At 32.1% G+C, this 19,770-nt stretch overlaps 1 protein-coding gene across 1 annotated transcript; it reads left to right on the forward strand.

Moving 5' to 3' along the window:
• Positions 1 to 13,609: 13,609 nt before the first annotated feature.
• LOC149482644 (epoxide hydrolase 4-like) lies at positions 13,610 to 18,930 on the forward strand. Its single transcript, XM_089703460.1, has 6 exons — positions 13,610 to 13,962; positions 14,334 to 14,644; positions 16,924 to 17,047; positions 17,270 to 17,375; positions 17,636 to 17,824; positions 18,244 to 18,930. The coding sequence occupies exons 1-6, from the start codon at positions 13,747 to 13,749 to the stop codon at positions 18,357 to 18,359; spliced, it is 1,062 nt and encodes a 353-aa protein (XP_089559586.1). The 5' UTR covers positions 13,610 to 13,746; the 3' UTR covers positions 18,360 to 18,930.
• The last annotated feature ends 840 nt before the right edge of the window (positions 18,931 to 19,770 follow it).

Consider the following 19,770-nt stretch of genomic DNA (forward strand, 5'->3'; position numbering starts at 1 on the left):
GCAACTATACTTGCAAGGGAATCATCAATCAAAACCTACAAGGTACTTCCCGTGAACACAGTTTTGAAATTTGGTTAAAAGCAACAACTTAAGCACTTACAAACACAGATAAAGAAAAAAATCCTTTAAACAAAATTGTAAGATACAACATAATGAAAACATATGTTTGCTCGAAGTCCTCGGTGCGCGAGTCCGACGCGCAAAATTTTATAGTGTACATTTGAAAAAAAAATTTGCTATTTTATGTCTTATCCACGAACTGGGATATTTCGATATTTGAGGTTTTGTGTGAAAAGTGTAACAGCAAAAGTTGTAGAAAAAAAATTAATTACATACAACTTTACCATTACACTTTATTCCGCAGTTATAGTTTTGTTTTAAATCGAAAAACCTGTTATTTGTCCTTAAATTACGACCACAGGTCGACCCTAATAAACTTTTTCTATAATTTTTGTTATATTCTCTTCCGTTACCGTTTGTAATTGATTTCATTGTTCTATATTACTTTTATGTCTCAAAATTCAATAAAAAAATCATATTGAACAGTATTAATTTGTTAATTTAAAAAAGTTAATATTAAATTAGTGGTCCACTTAGGTCGTGGACCTAGCCCAGGGGGGGGTCATGACCCCGTGACCCCCCCCCTGGATCCGCGCTTGTTTGGACGTGTAATTAGCACCAGTAGCTATAGGTAGAAACTAGAAAGATTTTTGGGATTTTTTAAAATAAAACATTTTTTATCCTGCACCTGATGAAATGTTTCCAACATTTTTGTTAATGATCACGTAATTATTACAAAAATTTACGACAAAGAAGTTAATTTTATGATTTAGGTACCAATTTGTATAAGATTTGAAACTATATTAAAGAATATATTAGGCACCTATTTTCTATATTTCTTTTTCGAGTGCGTTAAGGTGATTGCAACGATCTGTTCCCAGCCAATATCCCGCTAGATGGCGCTGAATTCTACATTTCTAGTTTATTTGAGTTTTTGCGTAATTGGAATAGTCATCAAACCTAGGAATAGTCATGGCGGTTACTGAATATTATATTTTATTGAAATATGTTATATCATTGCCTTAAAATCCACCCAATTCGGTAAAATTATGCGTTTTAACATCTGTCATTGCATACAGGGTCGTTTACACACACAGACGTATACAAAAATGATAAAGATTTAACTCTAGATGGCGTGAATGTAAAGCGCGTCACACACGGTGAAGATACTACCTATAATATTTTATCTAATCTAGTAATATTTTATATTACAGTATCTTAAGGTATCCGGTATCAGCGTTCTGACCATCATTTTTCTTTTTTCGCTGTAGAACCGCCATCCTGTTACAAATGACCCACAAAGGAGAATGACCACGGGTGGTATCGGTAAAATTTTAGTTGTGCCACGTATTCGTTATATTGTTAATTCCTATTTGTATTTATAATGATCATATGTATCAATATTAAGTCTTAATTAAACCGGATAAATTGAAATAATAGTAAAAGCACAGACTAATAATAATATACTACGTATGTAAAAGTAAAAGTTTTTCTTTTGAAACATGTATGAACTTTCGCATTAGTAGGAAGTAGGATTGTTATAAAAATAAAAGTTATATTTGTTGGCGTAAACTATTTTATTGTAATTTTGGGAAATAAATAATGTCAAAATTGATTACCTACAATAAAACGCAGTTTTATTTTATTACCTACATTACACTATTGTTTTTTTTTTATCAAAACATGTATTTGAAGTAGCAAATATGATATTATGCTGATCCAAGCATTTTCACTCAAAACTAATATCACTAATGATTTGTAAAAGTAAATTATTTCAAAATACATTTCATAACCAACAAGTAAGAATAATTATTCATACAACAACAAATCAAAAACACTATTTACTATGGAAAAAAAACCAGGAAGGTGAAAAACATATTTATGATTTCGATGCACTCGACTTTTAGTAAAATAATAGGTAAAAATATTATTATGGTTTTGATCACAGACATATCTGTGGTTTTGATTTTAGCTACTAGTATCAGAAAGCTGCGTGTTCAATGCACGTCGGGGTCCCACAACTGTGGAGGAAGGAAGGTAGAATACCTCCATCGAATAAGTGAAGTTTCTCGACATACTCGATTTGCCGGCCGGCCTCAATGAAGATTGTCCGAAAGTTGTATATCTGCTCTGTAACGAAAAAATTTCGCTAGCGCGATTCAGAGTGAGGTGTCGTACAATATACCTAATGAAGTTTTTCATCTTTTTATTTTACTGCAAATACAAAATAAAAATTAAACAATGGTAATGTAAATTCTAAACAAACTACTACCAAAATACAATTAGAACAAAAATCATTTGACTTGTTTATTTCACCCAGAGGCCAGAGGCGGCTCGTGACAAAATTGTATAGGTGTTCACTTGAAATAAAACAACGAAAATACAATAGCGTTCGGGATGATTTATTACAAAATAAAACCGGCCAAGTGCGAGTCGGGCTCGCGCACAAAGGGTTCCGTAGCAGCAAATATAATAAATTACAGTTAAATCAACCTATCTCAAAAACTATAAGAGATACTTTGATCAAACCAAAAATCGTTGAAAGAGTTAATTAGCATGCATCACCTCTATTTTTTTTAGAATTTTATACCCCGTAGTTATAAAAATAGAGGGGGGGGGACATACTTTTTACGACTTTGAGAGCTGATATCTCAAAAACCGTTCACTTTAAGAAAAATGTTTTTTAGAAAACTTTATATCATTTTAAAAGACCTTTCCATTGATACCCCACACGGGTATGTACATCGAAAAAAAAAATTTCATCCCTCAGTTACATGTATGGGGGGCCCCACCCCCAATTCTTTTTTTTACTATTTAGTGTCATATTTTTGTAGCGGTTCATACAACACATATTCCCATCAAATTTCATCACTGTAGTACTTATAGTTTCCGAGTAAATCGGCTGTGACAGACGGACAGACGGACAGACGGACAGACGGACATGACGAAACTATAAGGGTTCCGTTTTTGCCATTTTGGCTACGGAACCCTAAAAATGAGCACCACATTTTATAAATGTCTATAACACTAAAAATTACAAAGTACAGGCTATTTCAAAACGAATTCAATGACTAGGTATCAATAATTAGTAAATCACCGAATTTGCATTCGCGAGCGTAGGTATCCATAGTGTTTGTCACTGACGGTCACTGACCTCTATAACTTATAGTTATAGAGGTCAGTGGTGTTTGTTGTGTAAACATGTATGTATTTGAGTAGTTAGTAGCATATTATATTCTGAATTTCTGATCCATGCCTATTCACTCAAAACTAATAACACTAATGATTTGTAACAGTAAATTATTTCAATAGGTAGGTATTTGAACATTTCCCAACAAGACGTAAGAATAATTATTCGTAGGTATACAAGATACAATAACAAATCTAATACACTATTTATTATTTTATTATTTACTAGCGGTCCGCCCCGGCTTCGCCCGTGGTACATGTTTACGTTTTCTCTCCATAAGAAGTAATAGCTAGAGAGCTAGCGCAAAGCTACCTGTATGTATTTGACCAGACCTGGATTTTTGTGTGTTGATTCCCCTATACCTACTATACATGAGATGAGGAGTCACTAAGCCCAGAGTGGTGGACGGGGCGCGCGCTTAGGTAAGACAGGTGGAAATTTTTGGCGAACTTTGAAACCATTTGACCACGTCTGCCATTTTGATATTTGAAAATAGATTATTATTACTATCGGAAAATAACAATGGCAGACCATTATCACGCGGATAACATTCTGGCAGACACTTATGAAAGTGCTGAAAAAAATACAATTTTGAAAGTATTTGACCAGATCTGCCATTCATATATTTTATTTATTAGGGTCTTAAAAACTTATTTTCGAAACGGCAGACATTTTCATTGCGTACAGACTTCAGCAGACAACAAAACTTTACAGACTTCAGCAGTCAACAAGACTTAGCTTCTACATGGTCAGATGTATATATGTATTACGTTCCCTGACCTTACATCAATGATTTACTTTATTAATGTTTTTATGGTCATTTACATTTAATTTTGAAAACTATGGAATAAAATTTATAAATTTGATGATACAAAACTAAATATACATTTGTAAAGAATCTCAAATATAAAGTTGTGTTGCAAATAACAAATCATCATTTAAATATTTAGTTTATTTCTTTATTTAAGAAACAATTAACAATTACAAAACAACATAAAAAAACACGCATGCATTTATTGAAATGTTCATTCATCATCACTATCGTATGGCGTTGTGTGACTCGTCTTCATAATCCATTGAATCGGATTCTGTAAAAGTAAAACGTAAATTATATAATAAAAGAAATGAGTCATTATAAACTTACCTAGTAAGGCAATGCCTTTGATGTCGCACGATGCCGCCGCGCCGCCAGTGTAGGTACTTCTGCTGCTACATGAAAATATGCTAGGGTTGCAACAAATGGGAAATAAAACAATTGTGATTATTACTATTATGATGTAATCATTTATTCATATTATGTACATTCAAAACAATTGCTATTATTAAATCTGATGTAATTATTTTTTCATAAATATATAATTATTATTAATTACATAATATATTGCACTGTGAAATATTTACGTATCACTTTATTTTTGATGTTCTTAATTGTCTTTTATAAAATTTAAGTGACGCATTCGCATTGGGATCAACAATCCGATAAGAAAAGAATGGAGACAACATATACATAGCTTTGATTTCAATTCTACAGATACAAAATATACAATCTATCTAAAATGATACAACGGATGTTTCCTGCGTTTTCTCGTCAAAATACTGAAACAACGTAATTATTGTATAGTAGTTGGGCGTGAAAGTAAAAAAACAAATGAAAAGTGTTTTCCATATGATTATTTATTAAATTTACGCGATTAAGAATAATTTCAACGATACAATTTAGTAACCGAGAATTCAGAGGATTAAAGAAAATACCTGCCTGATCATTTTATCAAACTCTAAAAGAATTATGGTTATTTCGCATCACTCGGTTTATTAGTTTGGTAATAATTATTAAAGGTAGTTACAACCCTAGCCATTGAGTCGAACGGTAGGCAACACAATATCGACTTTGTGCGGGTACATATGGTACATTTCTTCTTGCTGTGAAGCGTAATTATTATTATTAAGATTTTTTAGGCTATTTTGAATCAGCTGTTCTAATTTAATTCTAGAAATTTATTAAAACGTGATTTTTTTAAAAGTATATTATGAGTTTATAAATACCTCAACCAATAGTTATTGTGTCCTATCCTCATTTCTTTATATCTTGGTAGTTAACTAAAGTGTTAAATTTACATAACCTCAACAACAACATTTACACTGCCACTGCACTAAAACTAAACTAACTAGCTCTCTAGCTATAAGAACCATCCTCGTACTTCAAGGGATATAATAAAAAAAGAATTATCGAAATCGGTTCAGCCGTTCTCGAGTTATGCGCTTACCAACACATTTTGCGATTCATTTTTATATATAAGACTAGCGGTCCGCCCCGGCTTCGCCCGTGGTACATGTTTACGTTTTCTCTACATAAGAACCATCCTCGTACTTCAAGGAATATAATAAAAAAAGAATTATCGAAATCGGTTCAGCCGTTCTCGAGTTATGCGCTTACCAACACATTTTGCGATTCATTTATATATATATACTAGCGGTCCGCCCCGGCTTCGCCCGTGGTACATAATATTTACGTTTTCTCTACATAAAAACCATCCTCGTACTTCAAGGAATATAATAAAAAAAGAATGATCGAAATCGGTTCAGCCGTTCTCGAGTTATGCGCTTACCAACACATTTTGCGATTCATTTTTATATATAAGAAGATAAGATTATGTGAAAATAACCAGGAAGGTGAAAAACATATTTACGAAAACATAGTAACATAATATGGCTGTCGCTACAATAATTATATTTCAATTTTATCTTTTTATACCTAGTAGAACTGGCCGACGAATAAAAAAAATCGTATTAGAATAAATACAATAAATTACGGAACAAAAAAAGGATTGTAACTGAATTAGGTATGTTTGTTTCTGGGCGCACCGTTTTCGACGACGCGACGCGCGACGTAAGCGTATAGGTATAGGTACCTACTTTGCTAAAACAAACTAATAAAATTGTGTGTCTGTCTGAAAATTCGGAAAAGCATATTTTGCAAGTTTGTAATTACTTTGATAGTTTACCGATTTATAATAATTGTAATTGTAATTGTATAATATATAATTTGCAATGTGGTGAAATTTCATAAAAATCACGGGCCAATTTTTTGTTTTGAATCCCACCGAAAATATAATTGCGTTATTAGAATAATTAATTACTATACCTACCCACGATCAATTATTACAATATAGTCTCAAATGCATACTAGAGAAATATTGCAATTTGATTCAATTAAAATGCATAGCATACAAAAATAAATTCACAACACAAGAAATTCCGCGCGCAAATCATAGCGCGTGTCAATGAAATCAAGAATGTTTTATATCAAGCCGACGCGACGCGACGCGGACGACGACGCGACGCCGAACAAAAGTACCTACGACGGACGACCACGCTTCGAGTTGCCAAACAACATGAGTAATAAATTGTTTACAAAAAAAACAAGTTTTCCATTTTTCTGTATGAGTAGACAGAACTTCAAAACGCCACCTGCTACGGTTTATATTATGAACGATTGTTATAAAAATAAAAGTTATATTTGTTGGTGTAAACTATTTTATTGATCAATAATTTTGGAATTTAAAATTGTCAACATTGATTACAATAAAACGCAGTTTTATTTTATTACACTATTGTTTTTTTTATCAAAACATGTATTTGAAGTACCATATAATATTATGCTGATCCAAGCATTTTCACTCAAAACTTATATCACTAATGATTTGTAAAAGTAAATTATTTCAATATACATTTCATAACCAACATGTAAGAATAATTATTATTATTCCTACCTACAACAACAAACCTAAAACACTATTTACTATGGGAAAATAACCAGGAAGGTGAAAAACATATTATTATTTACGATTTCGACGCACTCGACTTTTAGTAAAATATAGTAGGGAAACATAATATTATGGTTTTGATTTTTGCTACTAGTATAAGAAAACTGCGTGTTCAAACTACTTGTTTGTCTGTCTGAAAATTCGGAAGTACTTTGGTAGTTTACCGATTTATAATAATATTGTATATATCGTTGTTTAAAAAATATTCAATCACAATAAAATATGATATATTTACTGATTTATCACTGGTTTCAGTGATGAACTGATGAGTCAATTATAGCCACTATACTTTCGTCATACGTGTGTATGATTGATGTGATTTGCAACGTGGTGATATTTCAGAAAAATCACGGGTCAAATTGTCCCACCGAAAATATAACTGCGTTATAAGAATAACTATACCTACGATAAATTATACATAATACAATATAGTATGATATAGTCTCAAATGCATACTAGTGAAATATTTTATTTGAATCAATAAAATAAAAAAATAAATAAAAAATAATAATAATACAAAAATAAATTCACAACACAAGAAAATCCGCGCGCAAATCATAGCGCGTGACAATGAAATCAAGAACTTTCGAGCCGACGCGGACGACGAAGGAGCCTAACAAAAGTACCTACAATCATAGGCGGCTCGTGACAAAATTGTATGGCCGTGTTCACTTGAAATAAAACAACGAAAATAGGTACCTACAATAGCGTTAGCAGTACAAAAAAAATGAGCACCACATTATAAATGTCTATTTATACACTAAAAATTATAGAGTATTTCAAAACGAATTCAATTATTATTTAGCAATAATTAGAAAATCCCCGAATTTGCATTCGTGATCGTATTCATAGTGTTTGTCTACACTAATATTATAAAGAGGAAAACTTTGTTTGTTTGTTTGATTGTAATGAATAGGCTCATAAACTACTGGACATTTTACCAATGTTTGCAAGTTTGTGATTACTTTGATAGTTTACCGATTTATAATAATTGTATACTTATATCATTGTTTAAAAATATTCAAACACAATATGATATAGGTACTGATTTATCACTGGTTTCAGTGATGAACTGATGAGTCAATGTTAGCCACAATACTAATCACTTTCGTCATACATGTGTATGAACTATGATTGATGTGATTTGCAATGTGGTGAAATTTCATAAAAATCACGGGCCAATTTTTTGTTTTGAATCCCACCGAAAATACATATATTACTAATTGCGTTATTAGAATAATTAATTACTATACCCACGATCAATTATTACAATTTACAATATAGTCTCAAATGCATACTAGAGAAACATTGCAATTTGAATCAATTAAAATGCATAGCATACAAAAATAAATTCACAACACAAGAAATTCCGCGCGCAAATCATAGCGCGTGTCAATGAAATCAAGAATGTAATTTTATATCAAGCCGACGAGCGACGACGCCGAACTAAAGTACCTACAGTACCATTTACCTTCAGTGTACAATACAGTTTACAGACCTACGACGGACGAACAATAATGAGTAATAAATAAAAAAAACATAGTTTCTAAGGTCATTAGTTTTATTTTATTTTATTGTTATTTTCTTTGAACGATTGGAAATGAAATTACTCAATTTTTACACAGAACTTTGATTTATTAGAATTATGCTCATTATGCATAAGATAACGAACGCGAATGCACGACATCTAGCGCGTCAATGTCTAAACATCGCCTTTCGTTTAGACATTGACGCGCTAGATCTGTAATAAGTATATAGTCTATGCGCTAGATGTCGTGCTTTATGTCGTGTTTCGCTTGGCAAAAGTCACGCACACTACTGTAGAAGTGTCAAATTTTTCCGGTATTTTACTGTTGTTTTTCTAAGTAAATATTGTAAATTATTGATTAAAAAGGTCGAACGCGCACACATTTCATTATAGAGAAGTGATAAAATGATTAGTTTTAAAGAAATAGTGTCTGTGTTAAGTGTTTAGAGGTAATCAAAAATGTATGGAGGGACGGTCGGAACATCAACCTTAAAACAGGAAAACCTGTGAAATTAAGTATTTTTGTTCAAATTTATTTAAAAATGTTCGTTTTAAAAAAGATAACAATTTGTTTATCATCATTGTAGATAATATAAAGCATATGGTTTAGACTGTTTATGCATTTCATACATATCGCAAATGCATCGACACGTACTTTCGATGCTTGAAATATCAACGATAAATCCAGCTATAAAGTGATAAGCACGTAGGTATGTCAGCAAGATTCGCGTCTGAAAGATACGAAAAGACAATAGGTATTATTTAATATTTTCATCTGTAGTGTATATTTTGCTTGAACAATTAAATAACGTACCTACTCTGGCACATTGATATATACATATGGAGACAACACCGCCTACATCACTTATGTTCCGCTCAACATACGCCATATGGCGTAAGTCGTAACTGCACGCTCATTTTTTATATGTTTTAAAGTGAAACGCATCAAATATGCCTTCGTGTGTGTTACGATATTGCACAAATAATACAAATAATACGGAAAAGTGCAAAGGAATAACTTTTATCGGTAAGTACCTAACTAGATAATAATTTTTAAAACTTAGTTAGAGCAAAAAAATGGCGCACAGATTTTGTTCGTGGTGTCTCCTCCATACGTAGTAATATTATCTCAATGACCTGGCAAATATGGAATAGTTATTAAATTATACTTAGGAGTAAATGTCCACAGGCTTTAAATTAAAAATCTAGTTTAGACGGGACTATAGATAAAATATTTGTAATATCTCATATAGGTACTTAAGTCAAATGTGAGAAATAATTCCATAAAACAAAACATAATTCAAACATAGCCTGTGACATTTCAATAACTTCGGATATAATACATTTCTTATGAAACGTCCAAATCTGAATCAAGAAAGAAATACACAACTCAAAACTTTACTCCCCTTCGGGAAGTCGTCACTCCCGTATCTAAAAGTGATTGCAATGAGAACAAAACATATCCTCCTCCTCCTCCTGCCATAAAAAATATCAAAAGCGCCAGTACTAAGAATATTTTCAAACAACATTTCAAGATATTCATTAGCGACATAATCGATCATACAAAGAAAGGAATCGAACAGATTATACACTATGAATAAAGCCCCTTGTCATCCTGAAGGCAATTTTTCACTGGCGAAATGATTTTATTGCATTCACATTGCTGTAGGCGTCACATTCTTTGCATTGATAATGGTGCGGATTTAAATAATTAAAGGCCCTATAAATTTCCTATATAGTTGGTAAAATCAGTGATACACGTCATGTAAACACGTTTATTAAAGTGAAACTTTTATTACATCGTCTCAAACTTTTTGGTCTGTGTAGCGCATGTCGCGTGACGGTCGAACCGTACGATAATTATCGTACAAATACGATAATTTTGTGCCTAAGTTTCACTTTTACCGTGGTTTCATAAAACCACACAACATTTTTTTTAATAATTTGATCGAAATACTCGTTTATTATGTCTAAATAATAAATTATTCAAAATCTCTTTTGAGGAATTCGTTTAAAATATTATCTATAGTCTATAGCCGCTTAAATATCCCATTGTAAGCATTGCTTTTTACTTTGCGATGAATTCTTTTTTCTCATTTAAACAATTAAAACCATTTAAAACATACTTATCATGCATCTATAAAAATCAGCAAAAATTACACGAGCCCTAACAACTTTAACTTTCGTTTTATTTTTTATCGAAGGCAATGGTCGCAAGTCTGACCCTGGTGCTTTAAACTGTGACTCTCATGGCATCGTTAGCCACCGTGACTTGCTGTCTACGATTGTCATTACGGGTTACTCATCTTAAGTGCGCTGTCTCACAGCCTTAATTTGTTTTTAAAACCGAATGACGACATTCAAACAAAATATGCTCACATTATCCTCGTAAAAGGCAGTAAGTCAGTGTAAACATTTTAGTGGCCAAAAAATGTATATGAAATTATGAATATTTTCTTTTATTTGATAAATTATTGTCACAATCAATATTATGCACTTGTACTAAGCTGCAAAATTAAATAAAAATAGAAAGTATTATAATATACTAAGTATATAAAGTACTATATACTTAATGTCTGTTTAACATGTTTACTTCTAGATTACACAGATAGCCACGGCCCGCGATAGGAATGTAATTTCCAATAAAAATCTTACAAGCGATACAAGAAAGATGTACCTACTTACTATAAGAGCGTTTTCACATTATCCGATCCGATATCGGATATCGGACGCCGATAGCCGATATCCGATATCGGATACAATTTGCCCTTTCACATTGTCCGATAAAATCGTTCCGATATCAACATGAGTGTTGCCAGAAATTTTTAGAGAAAACTAAACTAATTTGCCAGTTGATAAAAAAAAGGTGTACTTAATTAAAAAAAATCAAATGTAAATCATAGTTGTACATGTACATTAAAAATAACTACGATAAAGAAAAACAACTTCAAAAAAGAAAAGTAAAATGTTTATTTAGATGTGCTATTTACTAAATAGTTTTGATATCGGTCATTTGTATAACATAATATACTTATGTTAACACAATATAAATTAAATAAATTTATATCAATACCTACTATAACCTAGTATTAGTTAATAGTTTTAGTAATACCATGGACGAATATAATTTATATTTGTCTATGGTAATACATATTAGTAAATACCTTTCAAAATCTATTAAATGTATTTTTAGCAAGACGTACTAGTCATATTTTAGTCATTTTTTCACTACATACATTTATAAAAGTTCATGTAGTACCTATGATAAATTTATCAAGTGATACAATCTTTGTTCACATTTTCTTTTCTTTTTCTTATTACACTGTAATATCCTAAAATAATATTGTCTCTCGTTCAAATATATTTGTATTAAGATTGTTGTAATTTCCTGTAAGTAAAGATACATAAATTATTTTATTGTCATAAACAATTATTTTAGAATTAAGAGTTTTCATACTTTGTATTCTTTGTTGTAAATTCAAAATAAAAATAAAATCGGTGTGATCGGTTAAAAACAAAGCACTCAATGACAACAATACAAATATACAATATTATATTATATACAGCACAACCAACATCCGAGTAGAAGGAGGAGCGAGGCAGAATGAGATAAAATAAAGATGATAGACACTAATGTTTTCGAAGATAGATACATATTTGAATTTAAGAATGCAATATATTTTTGTTTACTTCAGTTCAGCCAATTGTCGTATATTTTAATACGGCAAATAAAAATACCTGCCGTATAAATCGTATTTTAAATGCCTATAAATACTTAAATGTGTGTTTTCTTAATAAAAAAAGGTTTCTTTTAATAGAAAGGGTTTTAGGTTAAAAGCAAAGAATTTTTTTAAAGATTGAGCGCCCTATAAGACTGAAAATACACAAACTAGTGCTTTTTTGCTGTTGGTATACTGCCTTTTCGAAAATTGAGTTGGCAACACTGAACATTATCGTCCGATAGCCACTGGGAATATCGGTGTCGGCTCCGATATCCGATATCGGACCGGACAATGTGAAAGACAGGCACATATTTCATACATTTTACTTCCCTCCGATATCGGATATCGGCTATCGGCTTCCGATATCCGATATCGGATCGGATAATGTGAAAACGCTCTAAGGGTGCACTCACACACATCAGTCACCGTCAAGTCACCGATGACTGATCGGTGACGGTTTGTGTACGTATCCACAAACACCAGTCACCGTCATGTTGTCCGTCAGTCACGTCGCCGGTTTGACTGAATCATTGAACACATACATCAGGTTAGTGAGTGATTAGACGTGTGTCACGCTAGAGAACATGTAGCAATTGACGGTAGCACGACGCTGACTGAACTGAGACGTGACGGCACCGGGTGAGTGGGGATAAAAGTATGATACATGTATGGAAAGATTATTTGACGTGCCTGACCGGGGACGTCACTGATAGATTTCGTGCCGGCGACTGTCGTGTGGGAACAGAGTCATACTAGAACTATTGATACATATTTTTTTTTAATCCTGTCCGGTGACGTGCCGTGACGGTGACTGATGTGTGTGAGTGCACCCTAAGAGTTATACCTACGAATTTAAGTGATATTTTCGGTGTTCGTCGGTGTTACACCAACATTATGATATTGTGACCTTATGTTGTAAGACTAACAGTATAGAATAGAGATTATATAGGTACAATAACTACCGTGTAACTACCTAATTTAAAAAATAGGTATCAGAATTACCAAGAATTATTACCTATATGAACGAAATTATTTGTGTAACGTAATTCTACATATCCACGAATCATATCGTACCCATATTATCAATAAATTTAATTAATTCTTGTAAGTGGTTCCTATTTAGAAGAGGTACAGAATAAAAATAATATTAAGTACCAGTGAAATCACAAGTGAAATATTTTGAAATTTCTTGAATGACGGCCACGGATGACGGCTATAATATGCCAATGCCAACAATCTTGACAAATGACATATGACATTGACGAGCACATCCGCGGGTAGCCGCTCGAATTCAAAGTTAAATCTCGGTTCAAACTTTGTTAAAGAAGATAAGAAAATGTTTTAAGATAACTTACAGTATGCGTTGAGCACGGTCGTGTTACACATGTGATGTTAATATTATTGCTGTGATATTTAATAAACATGGGTGTTAAAAGAAGCGGTGTACTTGAATTGGTGTCAGGTTGGGCGGCGGTGGAATTATTTTTCCAGTGTGTTTATATTGGTTTGTGGCAATTACTCCAGCTAGCTGCACGAAGGTTATGGAAAGGACATCGTAGAAAATTATCCAATAACAAGCCACCAGTGGAATTGACCGTAGACTCTTCAATTGGAACTCATTGCTATATAAAAATTATGGTATGTACAATGTGGGTATTTTACGAAATATAAAATGAACTAACTAACAGATTTTCCTAAGTATTTAGACTTGAGAGACTTCATTTTTTATGTAAATATAAAGCAAAAAATAATATAAACAGTAAGGATAATGGATATATTGATTATATATAATAATGGAAATAATTTCAACAGTTTAAATCCGAAATTCATAACAATCATTAGAAATATTGCCAGGATTTCATCCCTTCCATATATAAATGTTTACTGATTTGCTTTCTTATAACAAAATAAGTTTCTATTTAAATATAACTTACCAGCGTGAGCAATTTAGTTTAAAATATTTGTCACCATCAAATCACTGTTACAACAAAATAATAACAACATTTCAGGGGGTCAAATACCACTATGTAGAAACAGGGCCTCGTACAGGCCAAGTGATATTAATTCTCGGAGACGCCCCTGACACTGGTAACCTCTGGGTTCCATCCTGGTCCTCTATAGTTCGGAGGCTAGCTGACAATGGTTACCATGTGATCACATTGGACCTCCGAGGGTCTGGAGGCAGTGAGAGTGGGGATCGACGAGACCTGTCTCCGCCAAGGGCTGTGGAAGAATTAGCGGGGCTGTTGAAAGCTTTAGGGGTGTCAGAAGGCTGTCCCGCTATTGTTATTGGCTTTGGAATTGGAGGCTTGCTAACTTGGTAAGTTTTATATCACTTCAAGCTGTGTCTTTAATAAGTAGATATAATATTTGTCACTTCCTTCCTTTAAAATATAAATGTTTGTAAAAATGTGCTTTGTAAGTATGATGGCTGATAGAATTGAACAGGAGAAACATGAAAAAGCTTTTAGTTGTTGTAAGTAACTGCTCTTTACATGTAAATAGCTATTCTTTCCTAACTGTTATTCATAATGTCATTGATTTATTTTTTTACTTAATTTTACACAAGAAAGCAATAGGGTGACCATGACCACTGCACCTTGTACTTAATGCATTTACATTGAGTTCTCTTCATACATTATTGTAATAGTGTTTGAGTGTTACAATGTACGGATTTACGATATAATATGTATTTTTATTACCTTATTTAGTTTTCAAAGTCAAGGTTTGCTTAGTATTTTTGGTAAGCTGGATATATCGTTAATTAATTAAATTAAAAAAAATTATGTTGCTTTAGCGACTGTACCTTTGCGAGCGTAAAATACATCGTGAACATAGTAGACTTGAAACTTTTAAGTTTCATCAAAATAAGTTTAGCAATTATCCGTGGAAGCGTAACAGACGGATATTTAAATTCTCACATAATTTTAATACGGATATGTATGATAATAGGAAATTAAAATCGTATTGAATATACCTAATTTTTTAACCCGAACTTTAGTATCAATAGGACAAATGGTACCATGATGCAATATTAAAGTTTAATGTATTTTATATCAATATAAATGTGTTTATTACTAAAATTATTATCTGTCAATCGTTCAATAACCTTTAGGCCTAGTCTGTCGTAATCAGAATACCTTGGAATATGGAGATTATCAGATGATATCTTTAATTTAATATTTGTTTACTGGATGCGATGATTAGTTAATTTGTATTTAATTTATCCCTTTAATTAAACTTATAACCCTTTCATTCATTTAAAATCATATTCGAATTCGGGATTCGAACCAACATGCTTCGCCTTGCCCAACTATCTCATTGTATTTCAGTTCACCCATGCGCCTTTGATAACCCTTTTCGATGTATTGTCCAAATCAAATACATATTTTAAGTTCGATCGAGTAGTTCCTAGATTAGCTCATTCAAACAAACAAACACAACAACGCTCTATAATATCAGTAAATAGGTAAACATTATAGGTAATATGACTATAGACCAAAAAATACATAGCTACGTAACTAACGTATGCTCCACTAAACTAAGTAGCCACGTGCAACCGTCTATTTCATAAGAAAATATCCTTGAAAGATAAGCAATTATAAAAATTCCTCAAATAATTAAATGACTAACAATGAATTCTATTTAATCTACATGTCATTGTATGATTAATTACACAAAACCAGCTCGCATTGCTTCGTAGTAATCATTTATTTGAGACGATGTATTGATACTTATCTTGAAATGATATGCCTACATTTTTGAAATATTAAAACCGAGCCGCCTCGGTCGGCAGGATTTTCCCTGAATTTTTTTCTTTTTTATTCTCAATAATTCTGAAGAAAAATTAACATTAATAAGTTTAATGCTGACACTTTCCTGAAAATGGGTCCAGTCGATCGCATGTTAGAAATGCTGAAACACGCTTTCTTTTATATTCTTTCTAACAATCCGTTTTGTTGATATAATAGCAAGATAATACAAATTTCAAAATTAAAACTAAAGGCATACCATTCAAATTATTTACAGTTATTTGTTGTTTTGATAAGAGAGATAGAGTAATACCTCTGATAATGAATCAGCTTATTTAAAATCCGTATTATATCTAATACTCAGTAAGTACACATTTACAAACTATTATCACGTAGGAGGAGGGTGTTTTCAAGATAACTACTTTTTAATTTACGTACATTTTAGTTCAGTTTTGTTTATAAAAAAATAATTAAATCGTCTATTTGGCAAATGAAAGTGTTTAATGGTATGCATAGTTTTTAGTTATTTAAGATAAGATAATAAATCAATAATTATTAAAAAAAGTAGGTCAGTATGCCTGTTTTCACATAATTTATTAATTAATTATTATTATGAACTTCGCCTCCATTACAAGAATTATCTGAGTTCCTCGATGTGCCATAATTGTTTTAATTAATAATAGGGTGTCCGCAATAACAACAAAGTCATGGACATCAGCAAATAATAATAAGGATCAATCTATTTTTTTTATATGTGTATGATATTTGTAATTAGAACTTATTCATTTCTAATATATTACAGCATCTATTAAGTAGTTCTAGCTAGTCTAATAAAATAATCATTTAGGTATCTAGTACACTGCCAAGGGTCCCTGATAAGCAAGTTCATTGTGGTTGGAGCACCACATCCGAATCTCTACTGGCAACACCCACCGGCCAAGTTTTGCCAACGATCTCTGCATTTTATACAGGTTTGTGTGACAAAAATATGCTGTAGAATACTTCTTTGTTTTATAGAACACTTTATTATTATTTATTAATAATTTAGGAACTGCAGGAGAATTAAGAGAAATTTTCTTTCCGTTTCTCATTTTAACTCCTCTATATTTTAAGTTTTTTAATTATCTCTGTAGTTATGCTTTAGTTTATACAGATTTATTCTTTAGTAAGTTTAGTTGCTTCTTTTTGTACAGTGGCCATACTTCCCTGAGAGATGGCTTGCTGAGGGCGTGTCAGAAAACAATAAATGGGCAAACTCTCGAGCAAGAGATTGGACCGGCGCGTTAAACTATGTCAGAGGTAAGGTTTTTAGAATAAAATCTATGATCTGAACTATGGGACATTTTAAACGTGATTTTCAGTAAAAAGCCCTAATTCAGTTGTCTTGTCCGTGTACCCTATTAAAAATTGCCTTTGTTTCCTGCTAGATTTTATCAGCAATAAATATATAACGTGGCGCTCAGACTAGTCGATACGACTGGACTATAGGGCACTAAATATGATCCCTAATGGCTATTACCCTTGTTTTTCCGTATTATGAGCCAAAATAACCATCCTAGGGGCAGCTTGGTACCGAATACGACCAGAGCACAAGGTCCAAGCGCGTTGCTTGCTGGTCGGCGCCAAAGACAGCTCCGCGCAGTTAGTGGCCAGCGTGCAGTACTGCGGGAACGCGGCGCTGAGACTGGTCGATAGGACTGAACCGGGGGATTCGCATTTGCAAATGCTGATACACGATTTTATTGTTGGTGAGTTGGTTTTATCTTAAAACGTGTATCGTGTAGTATTATTTTACAAATTTTATAATTAGTGAGTTGGTTTTAGATGTTTTAAATTGTGCAGTCGTATTTTACATATTGTATTTCTATTTTAAATCCTGATCTTCGATGATTTTCTTTTTAGCCATTAGTCGATACCATATTTTTGTGTATTTTTTATTAATGCAGCCTTCATATTTAGGTTCTTTTGAATGAGCTTCTAACAGATTAATACTTACACTATATTATCAGATATGTACCTATCTTTTAATGTAACTGCATATATAATCTACCATAGATTTAATAGGCCAACGACGACGACGACGACGACCTATCTTTTATTCATTTTAATCTTAGAGCTTTTTTCCTTCAATAAAAAGTATGTATGTAACCCTACAACAAAATTTCAGGTAAAAAGAAACCAACAGAAGAAATACAGCGTAGTATAATGGGTCGGGTTTTTGAAGCCGTCGCGGATAAGGGCAGGGTTATTACTTCGCGCTTGGCTTTACCGGCCAATGCGTGATAGATAGTAAATATGTTTATGTGTTCTGTTATTTATGTCTCTTTTCGTATTGGTTATGGTACGAAGTGTAGACAATTTATATTTTTAGGGCTACAATTTGTCTATTGAACATACTTATACATATAAACAACTACTAATAATCCTAGCCGTCGTCAAAAAGTGTCCGAATAATGTTGTATGAAAATTCGCTCAAATTAACACCTTATTCCATGGCAGTAATGTTCAGAATCGAATTTTACACGTATAAGAAAACTCTGCCTAATTCGCGAAGGCAGAGTTTTATTTCAGACATATTTTGAGCGTGATTGTGTCTAGTTGTTTATTTTGCGTCAATTATTATTTATATGTCACTCTTTGTACTGAAAGGAGGTGTATCATTAAAAGGGCCTATAATCATAATAAATAAGGTAACACCAATATATAAATATTTCCAGTTCAGGAGATTATTATTGATATCAATAATAAATTATTTAGTTTATATAAATAATATCTAAAACAAGTGCCATTTAGTTCTCGCAATTATGGTATTTATTTTTTATAGATTGTATATTTGGTCGAACCATGCTTTTATATTTCAATACAATAAAATATTAAACTGAATTCTCAAAGTAAACGCAATTTTAAAACGTGCTTAAATTATTCTGCTTTCATCTTCAAAGATAAAGATTAAAATTGAGTTTCGTTTGAGTATTCAGCATTTAAGTTTTTACATATCTCTAAAACGTTGACTGGGATAAATATTAAATATGTATATAATAATTATGTAGGTAATGTAAGTTATAATCCAAGAATTTTTTTTAAATCAAATTATTAGCTTAAGCATTTTTTTGTACAAATAATCTTATTAGAATATCTTAAATAACTCAAATTATATCATAATAATTAACCTTTATAATTCCGTATCATGCGTGCGACACGATTGGGTCAACTATGTAGCTGTATACATTGAGATTATATACACTGATTTTATATCTGTACTAATATTATAAAGCTGAAGAGTTTGTTCGTTTGTTTGAACGCGCTTATCTCAGGAACTACTGGTCCTATTTGAAAAATTCTTTCGCTGTTAGATAGCCCATTCATCGAGGAGCTAGTTATAAATAAATATATTTTACAAGTCCTAATAAATTTACTTTTATATTTTGATCGTTACAATTTGTCGCCAAATCGTAATCGTATCAAATTAAAAGAAGTGTTACCATGATGTCTGATAGCAGTATTATTTTCAGCGTGGGAAAGAGATGGAGACCTATATAGCGCTGTCCTTTTTCCACACTAGATATAATACTGCTTACGAAATCATGGTATGGGGACTTTAAAACATGTCTTCATCATGCATTCTAATACATGACATTCTCACATACATGTGATTCCATTTTATCTATCATAACTGCAATTAAAATTAATTATT

This window comes from Colias philodice, chromosome 14, assembly GCF_061535455.1.
Source record: "Colias philodice isolate Cphi_HAF_F1 chromosome 14, ilColPhil1 Martin Lab GWU primary, whole genome shotgun sequence".
Classification (NCBI taxonomy): Eukaryota; Metazoa; Arthropoda; class Insecta; order Lepidoptera; family Pieridae; genus Colias; species Colias philodice.